The sequence below is a fragment of the Pongo pygmaeus genome, chromosome 8 (genome assembly GCF_028885625.2).
Source record: "Pongo pygmaeus isolate AG05252 chromosome 8, NHGRI_mPonPyg2-v2.0_pri, whole genome shotgun sequence".
Lineage (NCBI taxonomy): Eukaryota > Metazoa > Chordata > Mammalia > Primates > Hominidae > Pongo > Pongo pygmaeus.
In genome coordinates this window covers 60,128,811-60,153,257 of record NC_072381.2, presented here as the reverse complement: position 1 = coordinate 60,153,257, position 24,447 = coordinate 60,128,811, and the positions used below count along the sequence as shown (strand labels likewise).

Here is a 24,447-nt window from a genome sequence, read left to right as displayed (position 1 = left end):
AAAGTCTTTCCATTAAATTATTTGACTTTTTTTTCTCCCGCCCAAAAAGTGATTAGCACACAACAAAATGTGTGTGACTTGTTAATGGAGTATTCTTTCATTGCAGATTTATATGTTCTTAAAAAAGTGCAACCGTTTTGTGGAAATAATTTATTTTGAAATCATATATTCTCATATACATGTCTCTAAAAGTCCATCAAATAAAAAGTAGGAATAGACATTTTTACAAACAGAAAACAGTCATGTGGTTCTGCTATCCAAACACAGTGACATGATCTTTTAGAGTTTATTTTCAGTCTTTTACCTATTGACCCTGTTTTTCCTCCATATTTGTATTCTTTTAGGTTTGTTTACAGAGTTGTAATAGAGCATTTGTGTGAAGCAGTTTATGTGGTAAGTGACAGAAATTCAGCTCAGACACACTAATATACTCACAGGATGCATTGGTCTATATTGTTCCTCTAGGAAGGTGTGATCCAGAAACTCAAGAGAAGTCATCAAGGACTCAGTCTCTCTACATATTTCTCTTCCTTTCCAAGTAAATGGCTTGCAAATCTTTTCTCATTTCTACCGCTTTCCCTGAAGGACCTGGTAGAGTATTTCCTTTTGAAACATCTGGCTGCAGTTGGCCTATAGCTCAGTCTGGGTTTCTGGCTTGTTCTGTGCATTTGTTTTTCGTGCTTCAATGTGCCATTGTGTCCTGGTAATGGAAGGAAACAATCCGCAGAGATCTTGTCACACTAAGTCTATGGCACAATTTGAAACATTCAGTAATACCAGCTGTTCTAAGCAGAACAGAAGTCATAATTAGGGATGCAATGATTTCACACTAAACTGTAGTTACAGAACATATAACTACATTTTAATGCTCACCAATTTTTATCTTATACTGTATTTATCTTCAAAGAACAAATGAACCAAGTGAATTGGATTTCAGATACACAGAGCTGGATTTATCTAATATTCCCTTTCTCATCTTCTGCTGTAAAAAAATATTTCTTCTTATGTAAACTACCTAAGAAGTATCTTTTCCTCCAAGAATACTGTAGCTTTGTCTGCTTAAATCCAAATTATATAAAATGGCACAGCTGCTCTGGAACACATTTTGGCAGTTTAATACACAGTTAAACATACAATTTCCATGTGACCTCATCATCCCACATCCAGGAAATTATCCTAAAGAAATAAAATTGATGTTCATATATAAACCTGCATAATAATTTTTTAGAAAAGTACCATTGCCAAGAACTGGAAACAACCCAAATTTCCTTCAGTGGGAGAATGGACAAAAACTATGGTATATGCATAAAATGGACAATAAAAAGGGAAAAATTATTGGTATGTGCAATCTGGATAAATCTGTAGAGGCATCAGTATAAGTGACTGTAGCTAGATTAAATACTTTGTAATTCCATTTATGACATTCTGGAAATGTAAAACTATAGGGACAGATTGAAGATTGCCAGGGACTGGTAGTGACAGAAGGGTGTGTTAATTAAAGGGGCAGCATGAGGCATTTCTTTATGGTGCTGAGATCGTCAATATCTGTTTGTGCTGGTGGTTGAAAGAATCTTCGTATGGGCTAAAACTCATACAACTGTATAGCAATAATGTGAATATTACTGACTGTTAAATGAGACATCTATGAGTGAACCTTCACTAGTTCTATCACAGGCAAATAAAATAAATAAGTATTAACACCTGTGACTCATATCTGTTGTCATTTTCCAAAGCTTGAAACCCAGCATAACATCATGCTTGGTTTTCCAATTAATCATGCTTTTGATCTTTGTATGACACATACAGAATTTGGGGGACATCTTGGGATATAATGAGTTTTTAGTAATTTGGGAGATAATGAGTGCTATGTTGGGATAAGGTAACACTTGTTTTGTTAAATGTTACATGGAAGGGAATAGAGAAAAAGTCTATGCGGCAACAATGATGTACTCTTAGCATGGCACATGAAAGCTTATGAAAAATTATTAAAGACTTTGCACTCAGTTACCAAAAAAAAAAAAGTCCATTATGTAAGAGATCTGGATCACCCCCAGCAGATGTAGGGCTGAATTGTTGGTTGCTGTTCATCTGTAAAAAATGAATTTCCCAAATGCTTCTCTAGTGCTTATTCAGCTCTGCTTAGAGAAGTTTTATCCTTGCATTAATTTTTTTCTTTTCATGGCCATAGTGAGAATGGTATTAAGAACCGGACTAAGCCCCAGTTCTGCATCTGCTTGCTCCTTTAAATTAGTGAGAGCATGCTCATTCTAGTTCAGTTCCTGAGTAGCTGTAATTAATGGTTTGTAGTATTCGCATGGCTTTTGAAAAGGACCCCTTTCTCTCTTTAAAGCACCTTTAAACTTTCTAGGAAAAAAAACCATGTAACACTGCCTTGAAAACAGTCCCTTCTGGGTGTCATTTGAACTACATTCAGTTCCACTTCAAGTTGTCCAGGGAAAATAAACCCATCAAGTAGTGCCTGCATTGTTAGCTTGAGAACCAGAAGGAACTTCGACCACATTTGCTTTTGAGAATGTAATAATTTACATGTGATATATGATCGTTTAGTTAAGCAACAGTGCTACAGAGGAGCTTCACCTTGGCCTCATCCATTGATTGTGCAGTTGTGATTTCAATACACTTGTTTAAGCCTTGTGGATGTGGTTGTTCATTCAATCAACATAAGTTTATTTTTGCCTACCCTGGACCAGAAATCAGACATAAGCTCAGGATGTTAAAAGATGCTTATATGTGTGTTTGAGGAAAGGGATAAGAAAATGTAGAGAAAACATAGAAAAGTACATGTTGTGAGATATGTTTGATAAAATCTGGGTTGATCAAATTTCAACAGGATTCCAGAATTTGTAATGTATTAATATGCACAATGACCTTTCAAGAATGGAATCTAATGTGCAATGATTCTCAAATCTCTCTGACTGGGAAAGCCCCTGTTAATTTTTCTCAGAGAACTTTATAATTGTGGTATCCTGTTCTACACACTTTGCAAAATGTATGGATGTTAGCAAAAAAAATTATCTTTTATGTCTTAGATATTTAGTATTGATTATTATCAGCCATGCTTCTTACTGCCTCAGAGCCAGAGAAATTGGAAGCAGTGCCTGAAGTATTGTTTGCCAAGCTTCTGGTAACATACAACATTGTTTTTTGTTTTGTTTTGTTTCGAATTACTGTTTATCAAATAGAAATTTAGCAATGTCAGTGGTCAGAATTGTGGAAATAGTGTACATACAAACTTGCTTTGTTTTTGGAAGAACTAGATGATTAAGGCAGCTTTGCTGTGTGGTAAATTATATTCTGTGCCTGGGTAACAGTTGTCAACTAAAAATGGGAGATTTGCTGTCAGAACTTGTTGAGAGTGGCATGCTCAGTGTATAAGTAGGTTTCCTGCCATAGCTACATTGGGTATATGAATTATATAAATGATATATGAGTTTTTAGTAATTTGAAGAGAAACATAATACCTAAATACATTTTCCTTTCTGTTACTTACCCCATATAGTTTTGCAACATTTAGCGCCAAGCTAAGGTGACTTTTGATTATTGAATTAACTTCTTAATTCCAAAGAGTTTGTGCACATCAATAGAATTTTGTTCAAATAAAATAGACTATAGACTAAAAACAATTTCTAGAAAAACATGTTGGCTTGCCATTTAAGATTATTTCTCTGATGTCTAAAACAAATTGAAACTTAGTTTCAATGTAGCATTGTATTTAATATAATATAATCATAATTTCAACTGTTTTAGGAAAATATTTTATTAAGAAACCGCCATAGTCCATCAAACAGATAATCTGTAATATACTAGCATGTTAGCTTAAAATGATTTTGTATATATTATCATTATAATTATATATATCTAATGATTGAAGAAAGAGAACTGATCAACTACATTGTTATTGAAAGTGAGTTTAGAATGAGTTATATGTTAATGCAATCTTGCCATCTTTGGCTGATTCTGGAAGGAGTTGAAACCTTAATTGATCAATCACTTGATTCAGCTGAAACTTAGAGTGAAGATTTAAAGTGTTCTTAATTTGATCAAAATGGCAATTTTTTTTTTCTGAATCCAATATGTGGAGGGAAACACAAGCAAACAGTAATTACCATTATGAAAGTTTCATGAAATTATGGTGACACTTTTAAGTCTATTTTTTAAAGAGCTTTATTGAGAAACAATTCACATACTATATAATCCCCCTTTTAGAGTGGGTAATTTAAAGGTGTTGATATTCACATAGCAGTGCAATCACCACCACTATTTAATTTTAGCATATTTTCATCACTCAGAAAGAAACCTCATACCATTAGCTGTTAGTCTACATTCGCCCATTTTCCATAACCTGACAACCACTAATCTACCTATGTATTTGCCTAGTATGGACATTTCATACAAATTGAATCCTACAACATGTGATCATTTGTCCCTGGCTTCTTTAAATTAACAAAATAATGCTTTCAAAGTTTATCCATGTTGTAGCATGAAGTACTTCAGCCTTTTATGACTGAATAATATTCCATTGTATGGCTATATCAGATTTTCTTTATTCATTCGTCAGCTTATGGACATTTGGCTTGTATCTACATTTTAGCTATGGTGAGTAATGCTTCTATAGACATTTGCCCAAAAGTTTTTGTATGGACATATTTTTTCACTTCTTTTGAGCATGTACCTAGGGATGGAATTGCTGGATCACATGGTAATTCTGCATTTAACATCTTGAGTAACTGCCAAACTGTTTTCTGTTTTGCAAAGTGGCTCTAGCATTTTAAATCCCACCAGCAAAAATGTGAGGGGACCAATTTCTCTATATCTTCATCCGCAGTTATTATTGTCTGCCTTTTTTGATATTAATCATCCTATTGGATGTGAAGTGGTACCTCATTGAGGTTTTGATGTGCATTTCTTGATGAATGATAATGAGCACTTTTTGTATGCTTATTGGCCATTTATGCATTTTTGGAGTAATATTTTTCAAATTATTTTCCCACTTAAAAATTGGGTTATTTGTGTTTTTATCATTATTATATGACATTTTCATATATTCAGGATACAAATCCCTTTTGAGGTATATGACATCCAAATATTTATCCATTTTGTGAATTATCTTTTCATTTTATAAAATTGTATCCTTTAAAGTGCAAAAGAGTTAATTTTGACAAAGTTCAATTTACATATTTCTTTTTTATTGTTGCTGACCTTTTGTTGTTATTTCTAGTAAACTATCACCTAACTCGAGGACACAAAGATTTACTCCTATGCTTCTTTTAAAATTTTTATAGTTTTAGCTCTTACATTTAGGTCTATGATCTATTTTGAGTTAACTCTTCATATGGTATGAGGTCAGGTTCCAGATTTATTCTTTTGCATGTGGGTATCTAGTTGTCTCAGCAGTTTATTAAAAAAAAAAATTCTTTCTTCCACTGAATTGTCTTAGCACCCATATAGAAAATCAATTGACCATAAATGCAAGGATTTATTTCTAGACTCTCAAATCTATTCCATTGATCTATATGTATATTGAAATACAAATTCCATAGATCTTGATTGCTGTCTTGATTACTGCAAGTTTGTAACAAGTATTGAAATTATGAAGTGTGAGTCCTCTGCTTTGTTCTTTCTCAAGATTGTTTGGTTATTCTGGAATCTTGAAATTCTCTATGAACTTAGAATTAACTTTTCAATTTTGGCAAAAAGGCCAGCTGGGGTTACAGTAGGGATCACATTGAATCTGCTCATCAACTTGGGAACTGTAGATATTATAACAATATTAAGTCTTCTGATTCATTACATTGGGTCTCATTTCAAATATTTAGGCTTTCTTAATTTTTTCAACGTTTGTTGCATAATGGAAGACTTGTATTGTTTTTCTTAAATTTGTTTTTAAGTATTTTATTTGTAATGCTATTTTAAATGGAGGTTTTTTTTTAGAGTTTCCATTTCTCTGCTTGCATTACCCATCTGCTTTTGTATGTTGTCCTTTTCTTTTCCCCATTAGAACTCTTAGCAAATTAATCATAGTTATTTTAAATTTCTGTTCTGCTAATTCCAAAATGTGTATTATATCTAAGTCTGGTTTTAATGCATGCTTTGTCTCTTCAGGCTGTGTTTTTTATTTGTTTATTTGTTTTACTTTTGGTGTGTCTTGTAATTATTTTGTTGAAAGCCAGACATGGTGTATTGGATAATAAGAACTGAGAACATTAGTCTCTGATTGAGATTTTATGTTCATTTGCCAAGCAGTTAGGCTGTGTTTACTATTTGTTGTAGTTATGATTTCAGACACTAAATTTTTATCTAATGATGTGTTTGGGTCTTGCCTGTGGTCTTTGGGTTCTCCTAGAGACTCCTTCTTAAATAGTTCCTTAGCCTTGTAGTTTTTTGTTCTAGCCTGTTATTATAGAAGAGTCCCATTGATGTGGTGATAAGCTGCCATGAGAGGGGAAGCATTTTATAAACCTGTCATTAGATCTGAACCTTTTAGTGAACATGTGTCCCTGAGATGTGACCATCACAAATAATTCTTGGCTTTCCACCTTCCTCTTAGGTAAAACGGGTTTTGCTAGAGTCTAACCAACCTCAGACAAAGGAAATACCCAACTCCAGCCCACTCTAGCATTCTGCTCAGGTAGTATTATTTCCATTGAGGGCAGACCTTTCTTAAGAACAGAGCACTCTGAGTATATTTCAAAATACAACACCAGAGGTTTTTCTCCCATCTTCACTCTGAGACCCCTGGTGGGACTCCTGAAGGTAAAAGTTATGAAAGTGTGTGAGGGCTCCCGCTAAAGCTGGGACAAGAGGAATTTTAATTTCTCATTATAGTCCACACTCAGTCTCCAGTAGTGAGTAAATTCCTTTTTAATGATTTATGACTGTTGTTGTCTCCAATAGTGGCTTCTGTTGTTCCTTGTAAGCACTATGTATTCAAATGTGTCTCTAGTTTTGTATAATGGTTGTTTGCCCTGTGACCTAAATTCTCTGATATGTCTAAGAAAATGATATGTCTATCTATTTTCAGGTTTTTTTTTTTTTTTTTTTTTAGCTTCTTTCTTGTTGTGAGGACAGGAAATGGATGACAGCTTTCAAGCTTTTTACCTTTTGGACTGGAAGTTGAAAGTCCTCAATGGAATTATTATTATTATTATTATTTTGAGACAGGGTCTCACTTTATTACCCCAGCTGGAGAGCAGTGGATGTGATCTTGGCCCACTGTAGCCTTTGCCTCCTGGGCTTAAGTGATTCTCTGGCCTCAGCCTCCTGAATAGCTGGGACTACAGACATGCACCACCACGCCCAGCTAATTTTTGTAATTTGTAATTTTTTTTTTTTTGGTAAAGATGGAGTTTCACCATGTTTTCCAGACTGGTCTCGAACTCCTGGGTTCAAGCAATTCATCCACCTCAGCCTCCCACAGTGCTGGGATTACAGGCATAAGCCACTGTGCCCAGCCTGGAATTCTTTTCTTAATTTCATTTTCAGATTGTTCATTGCTAGTGTATAGAAATATGACTGATTTTTGTATATAGGCCTCATATCCTGCAATTGTACTGAACTTTTAAATTCGTTCCAGTAGGGTATGTGTGGGTGTACGTTTGTGTGTTTTGGTATTTTTGCAAGATAATGTCATCTTCAAATAGAGATGGTTTTACTTTTTCATTTTCAATCTTGTCTTTTATTTCTTTTCTTGACTGATCGTCCTAGCTAGCACCTATACTGCAATGTTGAATATAAGAAGCAAGAACAGGTATGTTGTCTGTTTTTTATTATAGGGGGAAAGCGCTGTATCTTGCATCATTCATTATAATGGTGTTGGTTTTTCATAAACGCTCTTTATGAGTCTGTGGAAGTTCTTTTTTATTCCTAGTTTTCTGACAGTCTTTCTTATGAAAGAATGTGAGACTTTTTGCCAAATGCTTTTTTCTACTATCATGGAGATTATAAGTTATTTATATTTGTCCTTTAGTCTATTGATATGATGTATTACATCAATTAATTTTTGGATATTAAGACAACCATAAATTTATACAATAAGCAGAAAATATTTATGTTATATAATCCTAGTTATATGTTGCTATATTTGGTTTATTACCATTTTGTTGAGTTGTATTTTGTATGTCTATGTTCAGAAGGAATATTGGTTCATAGCTTTGTGTTCATGTTTGTTTTGCTTTTCCTTGTGAGGTCTTTCTTGCTTGGTTATGTATCAGAATAACGCTGGTCTCACTTTGAGTCAATAAGTGAATCTTCCTCTTCCTTTATTTTTCGGAAGATTTACAAAGGACTGGCATTAATTCATCTTTAAACATTTGGTAGATTTTATCAGTGACGTCATCTGGGCTTGGTCTTTTATTGTAGGAGGTTTTAAAATTACTAAACTGGTTTTATTTATTTGTTATATATATTCAGATATTTTATTTCTTATTAAGTCAGATTTTATAGTTTGTACCCTTTTAAGAATTTGTCCATTTCATTAAGATTATTTAATTTGCTAACAACAGTTGTTCATAGCATTCCTTATTCTTCTTATTTTCCTCTAAGTTTGGAAGTGATATCTCCTCTTTCATTTCTGGCTAGCAATTTGAACTTCTGTATTCATGATTAGTCTAGTTAAAAATTTTTCAATTTGGTCGATCTTTTTAATGAGCTAAATTTTGGGTTTGTTGAGTTTCTCTATATTTTTAATTCTCTACTATTTTTTCCAATCTAATCTTTATTATTTTCTTTTTTTCTGCTTATTTAATTTTCTCTTATTTCTCCATTTTCTTAAGGTATATGTTTAGGTTTTGATTTGAGATATTTCTTCTTTTTTAATATAGGCATTTATGCCTAGTAATACTTTACTAAGCACAGCAATAGCTGAATTTCATAATTGTTGGTACGTTGTTTTTTCTGTTAATTGATCTGAAATGATTTCCTAATTCCCCTTGTGAATCTTTTTTCCTTTGACTCCTTTGTTATTTAACAGTGTGGGTTTTGTTTGTCGTTTGTTTTTTACTTACATATATTTGTGAATTTTCTAAATGTCCTTTAGTTAATGATTTCTAATTTCATTTCATTGTGGTCAGAAAATATACTTTGTGTGATTTCAATATTTTTAAATGCATAAATGTTTGATTTTTGTCCTAATGTGCAATCTATCCTAGATAATGTTCTATGTGAACTGGAAAATAATGTTTGATGTTTTTAGGTGGAGTGTTTTATAGATGTCTGTTTAAGTCTGGATAGTTTCTAGTTTTGTTCAAGTCCTCTATTTCTGTATTGATCTTCCTCTTAGTTGTTGTATTCATTATTGAAAGAAGGTGTTAAAAATATCCAACTATTAGGGCTGAATTGTCTATTTCTCCCTTCAATTCTGTCATTTTCCCACATATATTTCAGTCTATGTTGTTAGGTGTATATATGTTTATATTAATAATTAATGTACATTACTGATACATTAAAAATTTATCGTTATAAATTTCATCCTTTTCCTGAGTAATAATATTTGTCTTAAAGTCTCTTTTGCCTGATAGTATGTTTTGAGTTATTTGCTTAGTTTTTGTCCAGGGGATTGCAATTTACATGTTAATTTTTAACAATCTAATTGGATTAGTAGCAAATTAATGTCAAAGCTTAAACTCCTCTTTGTACTATTATTAACATACAAATTCATTTTTTACATTATAAGTCAATCAACACAGTTTTATCATTATTGCTTGGTACAGTTGTTTTTAAATCAGATAGGAAAAGAAAATCCTTACAAAACAAGTGTATTTATACTATTATATTTACCTATGTACTTTAACTAGTGCTTTTATTTCTTCTTGTGGATTTGACTTCCTGTCCAGTATTCCCCCTTTTTATTTAGGTTGTAATTTTTTCTTAACGTTTGAATGATAAAATGAATAAATATAGACTTTTTAGTTTGTAGTCTTTTTCTTTTGGTGCTTTGAATATGTCATCCCATTGCCTTCTGGACTCCATGGTTTCTAATGAATAGTTAGCTGCTCATCTTATTGAAGACTCCTTGTGCACTGTAAATTTTGTGTGTTTTTTTCTCTTTGCATTCAGTCTTTGCCCTTTGACAGTTTGGCTATGATGTATTTATGTGTGAATTTCTTTGAATTTATCCAAATCAGAGTTTTTTGAACTTCCAAAAATGTAGATTAGAATTTTTCATCAAATTTTTTAATTTTCAGTTGAAATTCTTCAAATTTTTTTCCGCTATATTCTCTGTTTTCTTTTTCTTGGCCTCTCATCCATTATGCACATATTAATAAGCTTCATAGTGTCCCGTGCATCTCTGAGTCTCTGTTCATTTTTCTTTATTTGTTTTTCTTTCTATTCTCAGACTGGATAATAATCAATGGATCTATCTTTAAGTTCACTGGTTCATTATTCTGACAGTTGAAATCTGCTGCCAACACCTTCTTGTGCATTTGTATTTCAATAATTGTACTGTTTTTGACCAAACTTCAATTTAGTACTTTTTTTTTGTTAGAATGTCATTCTGCTAAATCTATTTAGTACTTTTTTATAGTTGCTAATCCTTTATTAATAATCTCAGTTTGGAGAAATCAGTCCCAGACTTTGCTTTATTTCTTTGGATGTGGTTTCTTTTACTTCTTTAAACACATTCAAAATAGGTCATTCAATGTCTTTTGCTAGTAAGTCCATCATCTAGTCCTTCTCAGAAACAATTTTAGTTGACTATTTTTCCACATATGTTTAGGCCATACTTTCTTGTCTCATTAAGTACCAGATTTTTTGTTTTTTGTTTTTTTTGAGATGGAGTCTCACTCTGTCACCCAGGCTGGAGTGCAGTGGCACCATCTCAGCTCACTGCAAGCTCTGCCTCCCAGGTTCATGCCATTCTCCCGCCTCAGCTTCCCGCATAGCTGGGACTACAGGCACCCACCACCATGCCTGGCTAATTTTTTCTATTTTTAGTAGGGACGGGGTTTCACCATGTTAGCCAGGATGGTCTCGATCTCCTGACCTCGTGATCCACCTGCCTTGGCCTCCCAAAGCACTGGGATTACAAGCGTGAGCCACCACGCCCGGCCATTGAGTACCAATTTTTAACTGCACATTTTAAATAAAATAATATGCCAACATTGTAAATCAAATACCCCTCCCCTCTTGCTTTTGTTATTTCTACTTCTTGGTTTTGTTTTTGTTGTTGTTTGCTTTTAGTGCCTTTCATGGACTAATTTTGTATAGTCTGTGTTTTTGGTCATGAGTAACTAATAAAGTATTTACTGGGATGGTTTGGTGTCAGCTAATGGTTGGAGTATTGATTTCCTTCAGTCGCTTCAATCAATATGTTTCCAACCATCTGCCAATGGGCTCTCTACTTGTGCTGGGGATGACTTCAATCTTTGGCTGTTTACAACTCTGTTTTAACCTTAACTTTTATTTGTGGAAAGGCTCAACAACAGTCAATGTGAGATGTTATGACATTTTCAAGTCTTTTCTAGGTATGCACACAGACTTTTAATGCAACTTTCTAGATCCCCAGGAATATGTTAGGCCTTTTCAAAGTTCCTTATTTTCCTGATATTTAACGGTTTTGATGGCTTGCCTCTTATTTGCTTCAACTGGTATCACCACATCAGAAAGCTATGAAAAACAATTGTCTCTGATTGTTTTCAATAAATGCCCTATGAATAGGGCTTCTCAATGCTTGAACTCTGAGTCAGGGCAAGTAAATACTAGCCTCATAAAAGGAGCTTTTCCATGAGGAAAAGCCAAAGAGATCAACTAGTAGCAGTTCTATAATGATGAAAATCCTTGATCTCCAAACTCCTTCTTCCCTGTCCTATGTATGCGGGGTTGCTGATTTTCACAGCTGTTATTGTTTTGAGTTTGCTCATTTTTAAGTCTATGGAACTAAGGTGAGGGGAATGAGAATACAGTTAGTGAAAATGCCATAAAGCTCACTGTTCTTGCCAAGATGTATTCACTTATTTTGAATAAATTGTTCTAGCATTTGTATAAGCCTTTACAAATGTCAAGAGTAATAACAAAGTAGATTTTGACAATTATTTGTCAGTGTTCTAATTTCTTTTAGGGAGGAGTAGGTTTTTAAATGTCCCTATTCCACTATTAAGAAAGTGCTTTCACGTCTATAATTGCCTTGATACCAGAAATCAAGTTAGATTTATAAAAGGGGTTAATTTTTGGCCTACTCACAAATAACTTTGCTAAATTTTCTGGAAGCAATCATCAAAACATTAAAAAAAGATAATGTCTTTTCTTCTCTGTGATAATCCTATTAGCATACCATGTTTATCTGCTTGCTCAAAATCTGCATACATGTGGAGAATATTCTTAAAAAAATAGACAATACATGTTATTCTGCAACTTCAATGATTTTACATAGAAAGAAATGGGCATTCCTCCATGGATATAAATATCCTTATATATATTGATCTGCTTATCAAACTTATTCTTTAATCACTCTCATAATTCCACAGGATGGATCTGTTATTCTCCTTGAGACCAGATATTCAGGTTTATAGCATATTTTTTAAACACTAAAAACAAAACAGCAAGTAGATTTACATACTGCTGCCTTCATTCCTATAGAGGAAGGTCCATTAGAGAAGACTTAATGAATCAAATGTTTGTGCCAATTTATTTAATAAAAAGCTTCTGAATTTTTACTTTTATGCATATGTGCAGATATTACACTGAAAAAAATTGTATCTATTTCTAAAATAAGTTATCAAATCGTGTATTTGTACCCATTAATCAACTTCTCCTCATTCCTTCCTCCTCTCTAACAGTCTACCTTCTATTTTCATGAGATCCATTTTTTTCAGCTCTAACATGTGAGTGAGAACATGTGATATTTGTCTTTCTGTGCTTGGTTTATTTTTCTTACCACAATGACCTTCAGTTCCACCCATGTTGCTGCAAATGACAAAATTTCAGTATTTTTAATGGCAGCATAGTACTCCATTGCATATATACACCACATTTTTTTTCTGTATTTCTTCTAAAAAAAAAAAAAGCAGGATACATGTGCAGAACGTGCAGGTTTGTTACATAGGTGTACCTGTGCCATGGTGGTTTGCTGCACCTACTGGCCCATCCTCTAAGTTCCTTCTTGTCAACCCACACCCTCCAACAGGACTTGCTGTGTGTTGTTCCCCTCTCTGTATCCATGTGTTCTCAAGGTTCAACTCTCACTTATGAATGAGAATATGCTGTGTTTGGTTTTCTGTTCCTGTGTTAGTTGCTGAGGATGATGATGGCTTCCAGTGTCATCCGAGTCCCTGCAAAGACATAATCTCATTCCTTTTTATGGCAGTATAGTATTGCATGGTGTATATGTACAACATTTCCTTATCCAGTCTATCATTGATGGGCTTTTGGTTGGTTCCATGTCTTTGCTATTGTAAATAGTTCAACAATAAACATATGTGTGTATGTGTCTGTATAGTAGAATGATTTATATTCCTTTGGATATATACCCAGTAATGGGATTGCTGGGTCAAAGGGTATTTCTTGTTCTAGATCGTTGAGGAATCACCATACTGTATTCCACGATGGTTGAAATAATTTACATTTCCACAAACAGTGTAAAAGTGTTCCTATTTCCCCACAGCCTTACCAGCATCTATTGTTTCCTGACTTTTTAATAATCGCCATTTTGACTGGTGTGAGATGGTATCTCACTGTGGTTTTGATTTGCATTTCTCTGATGATCAGTGATATTAAGCTTTTTTTCGTATGTTTGATGGCCACGTAGATGTCTTCTATTGAGAAGTGTCTGTTCATATCCTTTCCCCATGTTTTGATGGGGTTGTTTGTTTTTTTCTTGTAAATATGTTTAAGTTCCTTGTAAATTCTGGATATTAGACCTTTCTCAGATGGGTAGATTGCAAAAGTGTTCTCTCATTCTGTAGATTGTCTGTTCACTCTGATGATAATTTCTTTTGCTGTGCAGAAGCTTTTTAGTTAATTAGATCCCATTTATCAATTTTGGCTCTTGTTGCGATTGCTTTTGGCATTTTTGTCATGTCAGTGTCCTGAATGGCATTGCCAGGTTTTCTTCTAGGGTTTTTATGGTTTTAGGTTTTACATTTAAGTATTTAATCCATCTTGAGTTAATTTTTGTGTAAGGTGTGAGGAAGGGATCCAGTTTCAGTTTTCTGCATATGGCTAGCAAGTTTTCCCAGCACCATTTACTGAATAGGAGATCTTTCCCCATTGCTGGTTTTTGTCAAATTTGTTGAAGATCAGATGGTTGTAGATGTGTGATGTTATTTCTGAGGTCTCTGTTCTACTTCATAGGTCTATATGTCTGTTTTGATACCAGTACCTTGCTGTTTTGGTTGCTGTAGTCTTGTAGTATAGTTTGAAGTCAGGTAGCATGATGCCTCCAGGTTTGTTCTTTTTGCTTAGGATTGTCTTGGCTATACAGGGTCTTCTTTGATTCCATATGAAATTTAACCTAGTTTTTTCTAATTCTGTGAAGAATGTCAATGGTAGTTTGATGGGAATAACATTGAATCTATAAATTGCTATGGGGAGTATGGCCATTTTCACGGTATTGATTCTTCCTATCCATGAGGATGGAATGTTTTTTCCATTTGTTTGTGTCCTCTCTTATTTCCTTGAGCAGTGCTTTGTAGTCCTCCTTGAGGAGGTCCTTCACATCCCGTGTTAGCTGTATTGCTATATATTTTATTCTCTTTTTAGAGATTGTGAATGGGAATTCATTCATGATTTGGCTTTCTGCTTGCCTATTGTTGGGGTAGAGGAATGCTTCTGACTTTTGCACATTGATTTTGTATCCTGAGACTTTGCTGAAGTTGCTTATCAGTTCAAGAAGTTTTTGAGCTGAGATGATGGGGTTTCCTAAATACAAAATCATGTTGTCTGCAAACAGGGACAACTTGACTTCCTCTGTTCCTATTTGAATACTCTTTATTTCTTTCTCTTGCCTAATTTCCCTGGCCAGAACTTCCAATACTATGTTGAATAGGAGTGGTGAGACTGGGCATCCTTGTCTTGCACCAGTTTTTGAAGGGTACTTCCAGGTTTTGCTCATTCAATATGATATTGGGCTTGTCATAAATAGCTTTTATTATTTTGAGATATGTTCCATCAATACCTGGTTTATTGAGAGTTTTTAATATGCAGGGATGTTGAATTTTATCGAGGCTTTTTCTGCATCTATTGAAATAATCATGGTTTTTGTCATTGGTTCTGTTTATGTGATGGATTGTGTTTATTGATTTGTGTATGTTGAACCAGCTTTGTGTCCCAGAGGTGAAGCTGACTTGATCGTCGTGGAGAAGTTGTTTGTCGTGGAGAAGTTGTTTGATGTGCTGCTGGGTTCCGTTTCCCATATTTTATTGAGAATTTTCGCATTGATGTTCATCAGGGATATTGGCCTGAAGTTTTCTTTTTTTGTTGTGTGTCTTCCCGGTTTTGGTATCAGGATGATGCTGGCTTCATAAAATGAGTTAGGGAGGAGTCTCTCATTTTCAATCGTGTTTAAAAGTTTCAGAAGTAATGGTACCAGCTCCTCTTTGTATTTCTGGTAGAATTCACCTGTGAATCTGTCTGGTCCTAGGGTTTTTTTCGTTGGTAGGCTATTCATTACTGCCTCAGTTTCAGAGCTTGTTATTGGTTTGTTCAGGAATTTGACTTCTTCCTGGTTTAGTCTTGTCAGGGTGTATGCATCCAGGAATTTATCCATTTCTTCTAGATTTTTTAGTTTATTTGCATAGAGGTGTTTACAGTATTCTCTGATGGTAGCCTGTATTTCTGTGGGGTCAGTGGTGGTATCCCTTTTATCATTTTTTATTGTGTCTATCTGATGCTTCTCTCTTCTTCTTTGTTAGTCTAGCTGGCAGTCCATCCATTTTGTTAAGTTTTTTTTCAAAAAACCTGCTCCTGGACTCATTGATTTTTTGGAGGGCTTTTTGTGTCTTTATCTCCTTCAATTCTTCTCTGATCTTAGTTATTCCTTGTCTTCTGCTGGCTTTTGGATTAGTTTGCTCTTGCCTCTCTAGTTTTTTGAATTGTGATGTTAAGTTGTCGATATGAGATCTTCCTAGCTTTCTAATGTGGGCATTTACTGCTATATATTTCCCTTTTAACACTGCTTTAACTGTGTCCCAGAGATTCTGATATGTTGTCTCTTTGTTCTCATTGGTTTCAAAGAACTTCTTGATTTCTGCCTTAATTTCATTATTTATCCAGGAGTCATTCAAGAGCAGGATATTCAATTTCCATGAAATTGTATGGTTTTGAGTGAGTTTCTTTTTTTTTTTTTTTTTTTTGAGATGGAGTCTCACTCTGTCACCCAGACTGGAGTGCAGTGGCACAATTGGTTCTGAGTGAGTTTCTTAATCCTGAGTTCTAATTTGATTGCACTGTGGTCTGAGAGACTTATGATTTCCATTCTTTTGCATTTGCTGAGCAGTGTTTTACTTCCAATTATGTGGTCGATTTTAGAATAAGTGCCATGTGGCACTGAGAAGAATATATGTTCTGTTGATTTGGGGTAGAGGGTTCTGTAGACATTTACTAGGTCCACTTGATCCAGAGCTGAGTTCAAGTCATGAATATCCTTGTTAATTTTCTGTCTCATTGATCCATCTAATACTGACATTGGGGTGTTAAAGTCTCCCACTAGTATTGTGTGAGAGTCTTGGTCTCTTTGTAGGTGTCTAAGAGCTTGTGTTATGAATCTGGGTGCTCCTGTATTGGGTACATACATATTTAGAACAGTTAGCTCTTCTCATTGAATTATTCCCTTTACCATGACATAATGCCCTTCTTTGTCTTTTTTATCTTTGTTGGCTGAAAGTGTTTTGTCAGAGGCTAGGATTGCAACTCCTGCTTTTTTTTGCTTTCCATTTGCTTGGTAAATTTTCCTCTATCCCTTTATTTTGAGCCTGTGTGTGTCTTTGCATGTAAGGTGGGTCTTCTGAAAACAGTACACCAATGGGTCTTGACTCCTTATCCAATTTGCTGGTCTGTGTCTTTTAAGTTTTGGCATTTAGCCCATTTACATTTAAGGTTAGTACTGTTATGTATGAATTTGATCCTGTCATCATGCTGCTATTTGGTTATTTTGCACACTAGTAGATGCAGTTTCTCCATGATGTCATTGGTTTTTACATTTTGGTGTGTTTTTGCAGTGGCTGGTACTGGTTTTTCCTTTCTGTATTTAGTGCTTCTTTCAGGAACCCCTGCAGGGCAGGCCTGGTGGTAACAAAATCCCTCAGGATTTGCTTGTCTGGAAAGGATTTTATTTCTCCTTCGCTTATGAAGCTTAGTTTTGCTGGATATGAAATTCTGGGTTGAAAATTATTTTCTTTAAGAGTGTTAAATATTGGCCCCCAATCTCTTCTGGCTTATAGAGTTTCTGCTGAGAGGTTCACTGTTAGTCTGATGGGCTTCCCTTTGTAGATGATCTGGCCTTTCCCTCTGGCTGCCCTTAACAGTTTTTCCTTCATTTTGACCTTGGAGAATCTGACGATTATGTGTCTTGGGGTTGATCTTCTCACAGAGTATCTTAGTGGTGTTCTCTGTATTTCCTGAATTTTCATGTTGGCCTGTCTTTCTAGGTTGGGGAAGTTCTCTTGGATAATATCCTGAAGTGTGTTTTCCAGTTTGTTTCCATTCCCCCTTCTCCTTCTGGTACTCCAATCAATCATAGGTTTGGTCTTTTCACATAGTCCCATATTTCTTGGAGGCTTTTTTCATTCCTTTCCATTCTTTTTTCTCTATTCTTGTCTGCATGTCTTACTTCAGTACAGTGGCCTTCAAACTCTTATATCCTTTCTTCTGCTTGGTCGATTCGGCTGTTGATACTTATGTATGCTTCATGAAGTTCTTGCGCTGTGTTTTTTGGCTTCATCAGGTCATTTATGTTCCTCTCTAAACAGGTTGTTCTAGTTAGCAATTCCTCTAACCTTTTATGAAGTTTCTTAGCTTCTTTGCATTGTGTTAGAACATGCTGCTTTAGTTCATCATAGTTTTTTACTACCCACCTTCTAAAGCCTACTTCTGTCAATTCATCCATCTGATTCTCTGTCCATTTCTGTGCCCTTGATGGAGAGACGTTGCGATCATTTGGAGGAGAGAGACACTTTGGCCTTTTGGATTTTTGGCATTTATACATTGATTCTTTCTCATCTTCGTGAATTTGTCTACTTTTGGTCTTTGAGGTTGCTGATCCTTGGATGGGGTTTTTGTAGGGGCTTTTTGTTGTTGTTGTTGTTGATGCCATTGTTGTTGCTTTCTGCTTGTTTGTTGTTCTTTCAGTAGTCAGGTCCCTCTTCTATAGGGCTGCTGCAGTTTGCTGGGGGCTCACTTCAGGCCCTATTCAGCTGATTTGCTCCCGTGCCTGGAGATGTCACTGAAGTAGCCTGGTGAACAGCAAAGATGGGTGCCTATTCCTTCCTCTGGGACCTCTGACCTCGAGGGGCACCAACCTGAAGCCAGTAGGATCGCTCCTGAATAGGGTGTCTGACAAACCCTGTTGGAGGGTCTCACCCAGTTGGGTAGGATGGGGAACAGGACCCATTTTACAAAACACTTTGTCCTTTGGTGGAGAGAGTGTGCTTCGCTTGGGGGAAACCCACTCTTCTGGGCTGCCCAGATTCCTCAGAACTACCACGAGGCGAGGCTAAGTCTGCTGCTTTGCAGAGACTGTGGCCATTCCTCCCTCTAGGGGCTCAGGCCCAGGGAGATCCAAAATCTGTCCCTGAGCCTCTGGCTGGAGTTATTGGAGGTCCTGCAAGAAAGCCCGGCCCACTGAGGAAGGATGGGTCAGGGTTAGGCCTGAAGAGGCCCTCTGGCCACAGACTGCCACAGCCAGTATGTTGGGCTGTGGGGACAAGTCTTGGGACCAAACCATCCAGCCTTTCTGGATCCAGCAGGTGAAAAGTGCAGCCTGGAGCTGTAGAAATGGTTGCTGCCCTTCCCCCGCCCGGGGAGCTTAGTGTATTAGGCAGTTGCAAGTCCCAGTGCTGGCTGCTGCCCCTTCCCCAAGGAGCTTAAACCACTTAGACAACAGGCAGCTGCAGTTGGTGCTGGTCACCCCTCACCCCAGGAATTCATTAGGATTAAGCAGATTCCAGCTGAGTGGCTGTAACAATCTGTGCTTTCCGGGGTTGGGATGCTAGGCCCTTGGTGGCATGGGTTCATGAGTGGGATCTTCCCTTCCATGGGTTGCACAGTTCTGTGAAAAAAGCAGATCGCCCAGCTGAGTAGCACGCTCACTCACCACCTCCCGTGGCTGAGGGGAGGGAGTTCTTCTTCCCCATGTGGCTTTCAGGTGGGCCACCACACCACACTGCTCTTCCTTCTCTTCATGAGTCATGCTAGCCTTCTAGTCAATTTTGATGACAGAACTTGGATACCTTTGTTACTGGTGATGGATTAACACGCTTATTATTATTATTATTATTATTATTTTTCATATGAGTCTCTGAATGACAGTCCTTCTAGTTGGCCACCTTGGTCCTGACCCTAAATTATTACTTTCTGTACATTAACTTCTACTATACCTTTGTGTTTATTTATGAAATGCTTACTTGTTTCTTAGGGCTTATTTGTCCAATTCTAAGTCAATATAATATTATTTGTAATGTTTTAAAGTCAAGAAAGAGTGTTTCTCATCTTTTTCTCCAGCATTTTTTTAGTTCTTAGATATCTGTTCTACCATATCACACCAAAGTCATTTGCTGGGTTTTTGTAAAATCAAGATTTTGTTTGAAATTGTATTAAATGTGTATATTAGTTGGGGAAAATAATTCATTTATAAATATATGATATCTCCTCCATGAGCACAGGATATTCTCTATTTGTTTGTGGTTCTTTTATGTAATTTTCAATAAATTTTATACTTTAAAACAAATTATGACCTTCAACTATTTTATTAAACGTATCTTTCTTTCTTCTTTTGAGAGGGGGACAATGATGATAAGCAAAAATTGCCCCCATATGTATAACTTACTTGTTTTATTAAATTACCTTAGGATTTTTTAACTCTTTAGTAATTTCTAGGGTTTTTCAAAGTGTATCATCATAATATCTGTAGAGTTTGCTTTTATGTTTCTTATGGAAAATTGATATTTATTACTTAATTTACATATCCTATTACATTAGTTAAATTATTAAAACAATTCTGAATAATTGTGAATGGGAAGTCCTGATTTCTATTTTACTTTTTAAAATTAATTAATTAGTTATATATTTAATGTTGTGTTCTTGGAATAAAATTAATTTGGTCATGGTGTTTTATTCTTGTAATACACTACTGGATTCACTTTGCTAGTATTTCACTTTCAATTTTGTATCCATGTATACAAGTAATATGTATATCATGTTTTTATGGTATGATGTTTATTAGCTTTAGCTATTAATAGGTTTTATTGTTGTTACTTTAGCTAATAATATGTATTGTTGTTGCTTTGTTTTGTTTTAGGTTTCATAAAATAAGTTTTAGAACATTGTACATTATTCAGCTGTTTAATATTATTGATGTAAAATGGGTATAATGTCTTATATTAAGGTAAGTAGAGCATATCTGGAAAGCCATGTGGGCATTAGGACATTTTCTAATGGCAGATTATGTTTCCCATCTTTTCTATGATCACTGGACTCTACAGGTTCTCCATCTTTTGGTATTTAATTTGAGAACATGATTTTCTGTTGAAAATCATCCTCTTTCTCTAGATTATTATTTTCATTACCAAATTTGCCCATATTTTTTGAAATTTTTGTAAATATCTCCTCTGTGTACATACTTACATCTCATTTATTATATATAATGTACATTTTTACTTCTCTCATTTAAAAAAAAATCATCCTTTCTACTAGTTTGCCTGTTTGATTTTTTTTTTTCAAACAGCCTTCTTTTAGTTTTATTTATATGTATGCTATACTTTTGGGCTTTTTGCTTCATTAATGATAGTTTTTTACTTCTTTAGTTCTCCATCCTGTTATTTTGGTTGATTTTGATGTTTCCTGTGTCTCAGAGGCTTTGCAGTGAAAATTGATTGTTAATATAATTGAGATTCAGAAGCCATGAGATGTGGCTAATATCTTATCTGTAACATTGCTTAAACATGACTTTGTAGAACTCTTGTGGAGATGGTAACTTTTTCCTGAATGCTTGAACTATGCAATCAATTTGCCTGTAATCCAGGAGGCTGCAAGAAGATAGGTCCCATGGTAAATGATTGCAATTCTTTTATCTGGATTCATAAAAATCATCTGCTAAACACTTAAGACATTACATTATATTAGCTTACATTAAGTACTCTGCTTTTTCATATTGTCTCACACTAATTATTATGCTTTGGTTGCAAATGTATTTTAAATCTTAGGAGCAATCCAAATGAGAGTTTTATTGTTTACTGTGGTCCTTGCTGACTATAGTAAATTGTTTGCTGACTCAGCTTAAATTTAGAAAATGTGCACATATTTTGGATTTCTTCCCAGAAAGGAATGTGGCTATAGGTAATATAAATGCATAACAAATCCCCTTGGATTTAGAAATTTGTGGAATTTCCTTTGGCATTGCAGATTAGCAGTTAATCCTTCTTTCTTAGCTAGGTTTAAATATTGGAGCAATTTGTAGACTCTTAGAAGTAATAGTTTTATCTGGACACTGATTATTTTGCTGGAAAGCAAGAAATGAGGTCCACACAAAGAATACTTGTCTGGCACCAAGGAGAGAAATATATGTTAACTTTAAAAAACAAACAAAAAATATCAGTTTGTATATTGGTATTCAAATGGGAGCAATAAACCATTAATACACATAGAAAGGATTTCAGAGAAAATGGTTTTGGTAGCAGATTTCTGTCCTTGGCATCTGTGATGGAGGGAGGATGATTTGTGAGTAAACGATACTGCAGTAGAAACAACATTGGGTTTCATGTTAGTACATGTAGTTTCAAATCCAGTGTCTGCTATTCACTGTTTCCATGAACTTGATAGTTACTTTCATTCGGAAACTTCATTTTCACATGCATAAAAAGTTGTATAAATATCAGTACTTTGTATAAGAGGCCAATTCAATGACTGTCCTGGTTTTGCAGGGAAAATGAACCGGCCTTCACAGTGATGAGAGAGTGCTGTAGTAACATGGGCGTTGGAAGAGGATCCCCGCAAATCTTTAAGAAGAGGGACACACAGTTGGTTCCTAGATGGGGAAAACCAAGCGTGGTGTATTAATAACAGATGAAAATAAGGAAAATAATTAAATTACTTTGAAAATTCTGAGGAAAAGGAAATCTTCACCACATCATCAGAATCACACACAGCCTGCTGTGGTGAGCAATCACCTGTCTGATCACCAGGAGGCTCTCTTACTAAACGTTGAGGATATTTGCAAGTTTTAGTCAATAATGCCCGGCATCCGAGTAGAGATTCTTGTCCCTTACAATGTTACTTTCTTTCCAGAGCTTGATAATTTAGTTCTAATACCTATTATTGTGGGATTGCTGTTGTTTTGTAGGCAAATGACTCACTTCCTCAAGTTCGAATTTCTGCATTTTTACAGAGATGGTGATGATGCCTCCTTGTTAGAGTGAGAATGGTAGGATATAATGTGTGTTTACATTCACTGACCTGGTCCCTTGCCTAGCATTAATTAATGATTGATGCGTGTGAATTACCTTTCCTTCTGACTACTTGATATGTTTCATTAGGCATTCATTCAATTAATAGTCATTGATTCTGACTGTATGCTAGAGACACTACTCTGTGTTACATGTGAAACAAGATTCCTAGTCCCAGCATAATGGAGCTTGCGAATGAAAGAGGGAGGTAGATACTAAATCAGTCATGCCAGTGAACATAATTATAAATTGTAAGATGGAATTTGAAGGACTCATAGAAAGTTCTTTGGCCTGGTTAAAGATGCATTCACAGAGAAATGGCAATTAACTGGGATCTCCAATGTCAGTAAGAGTTAATAAGGCAAAGGATGGGTTTACTGAGAAGGAGGTCCACATGGAAGCATAACATGGGCATAAGCTTCAAGAAGGCTTATGGTACATTTGAGCAAATAAGGAAACAGCAGGGTGGCTGGAGTTCAGAGAGGAATTGGGAGATGGTGCAGCTCGGTCTCCATGCCCTTCTGCTTCTGCTTTACTTTTAAGGCTCAGTGTTACCTATGGAAAGAAAAATAGCCAAAGTCTACACATTTATCAAATTCATCAGCCAGAAATCATATCAGAAACAAAAAGTAAAGCCTTCAGGCGAGGACTATTGAGCACCAAAGATCTTCTTTCTGTGTGGGTTTTTTTTTGTTTTTCTTTTTTTTAGTGAAGTAAGATACATCTAGGAGGCAGGTGCATAGAAGTCACTTGGAAGTGACTTCTAACAGGTCTGTTATGCCAGCTGGTTTTTGGTGTTGTAGGCTGAACCTGAAGTTGATATAATTGGGCTCAGTATGTGTCTTTCCTTAGAGGGAGACAGCTGCTAGAATAATAAATCAGCAGTGGAACTTTCAATAGATACTTCTGGAATGTCTTTGACTTTTACATACTTCCCTTGGCATTTAGATTCAAATCTGATTTTCAGTGAAGAAAGGGTTTATAGATCACAACCTGAGTCTTCAACAGCATATTTGTAGACCTTAGAGGAGTAAGAAAGAAGGGGAGAGGGAGAGGAAAAAGCCCTGGGACAACTTCTGTGATGTTAGGATACAGGGGATGCACTTGGGGTTTTTCTCCATTGTGATATCCCACTTGACACATTACTATTACAAGTGATGAGTAGCCTAGGACAAAACCACCAGCTTTGGTAATTTGGGTTATCACTCATTTAAAAAATATTTGTTGGACACCTATATTGTTCTAGATGGTAAAAAAAATAAAAAATAATTATCTTTCTTTCAAGCACTTCATAGTCCTTTTGGGTGCTAGACATGTGGAGAATTACAATAATACAGATTAACTTTTTTAAGAACATACCGTTTCATGCAGTTTGATAAATTATTTTGACCAAATATCTCATCAATCCTTTTACAACCATTTTTTCATATGGGACAACCAAGACTTCAAGAACTCTAGTAACTTGACAAGCACCCACAGTTTCTAAGTGACACAACTAGGATTAAATCCAGTTTCCTCTTCTGTACAGATCATCCTCCTAATCACTGTTATATATTATTCCAACAAAATGTGTCCATCGAAGTATATGCAAAATGCCAAGGGAGCATCTAGGAGGGATTATGTGATTCTGACTGAAATAACTGAGGAAGGTTTTAAAGAAGAGGCAATATCTGTGCTCCATCTCAATGCTCTTGATCTGGGCCAATTGTCTTCAAACCCTGGAAACTCACTATGATGTGATAAACACAGAGTTCCTCCATAGTGCTTTCATTATGAAGAAATCGTAAGAGGTGAACAGGTCACCTATGGGGATAATAGGGAACACAGCCATTATCAT

General features: G+C 35.4%; 1 protein-coding gene across 9 annotated transcripts in view; it reads left to right on the top strand.

Moving 5' to 3' along the window:
* Window positions 1–24,447, top strand: part of NRG3 (neuregulin 3) — a 1,100,020-nt gene that overhangs the window by 534,922 nt on the left and 540,651 nt on the right. Inside the window, exon 3 of one of the 9 annotated variants that reach the window (XM_054435833.1) lies at window positions 466–1,700. The exons of the other annotated variants lie outside the window; for them this stretch is intronic. Within the exon in view, the coding sequence (XP_054291808.1) occupies window positions 466–475 (10 nt within the window). The 3' untranslated portion in view covers window positions 476–1,700. Of the gene's footprint in view, window positions 1–465; window positions 1,701–24,447 lie in introns of those variants that run through there. 9 annotated transcript variants of the gene reach the window in all.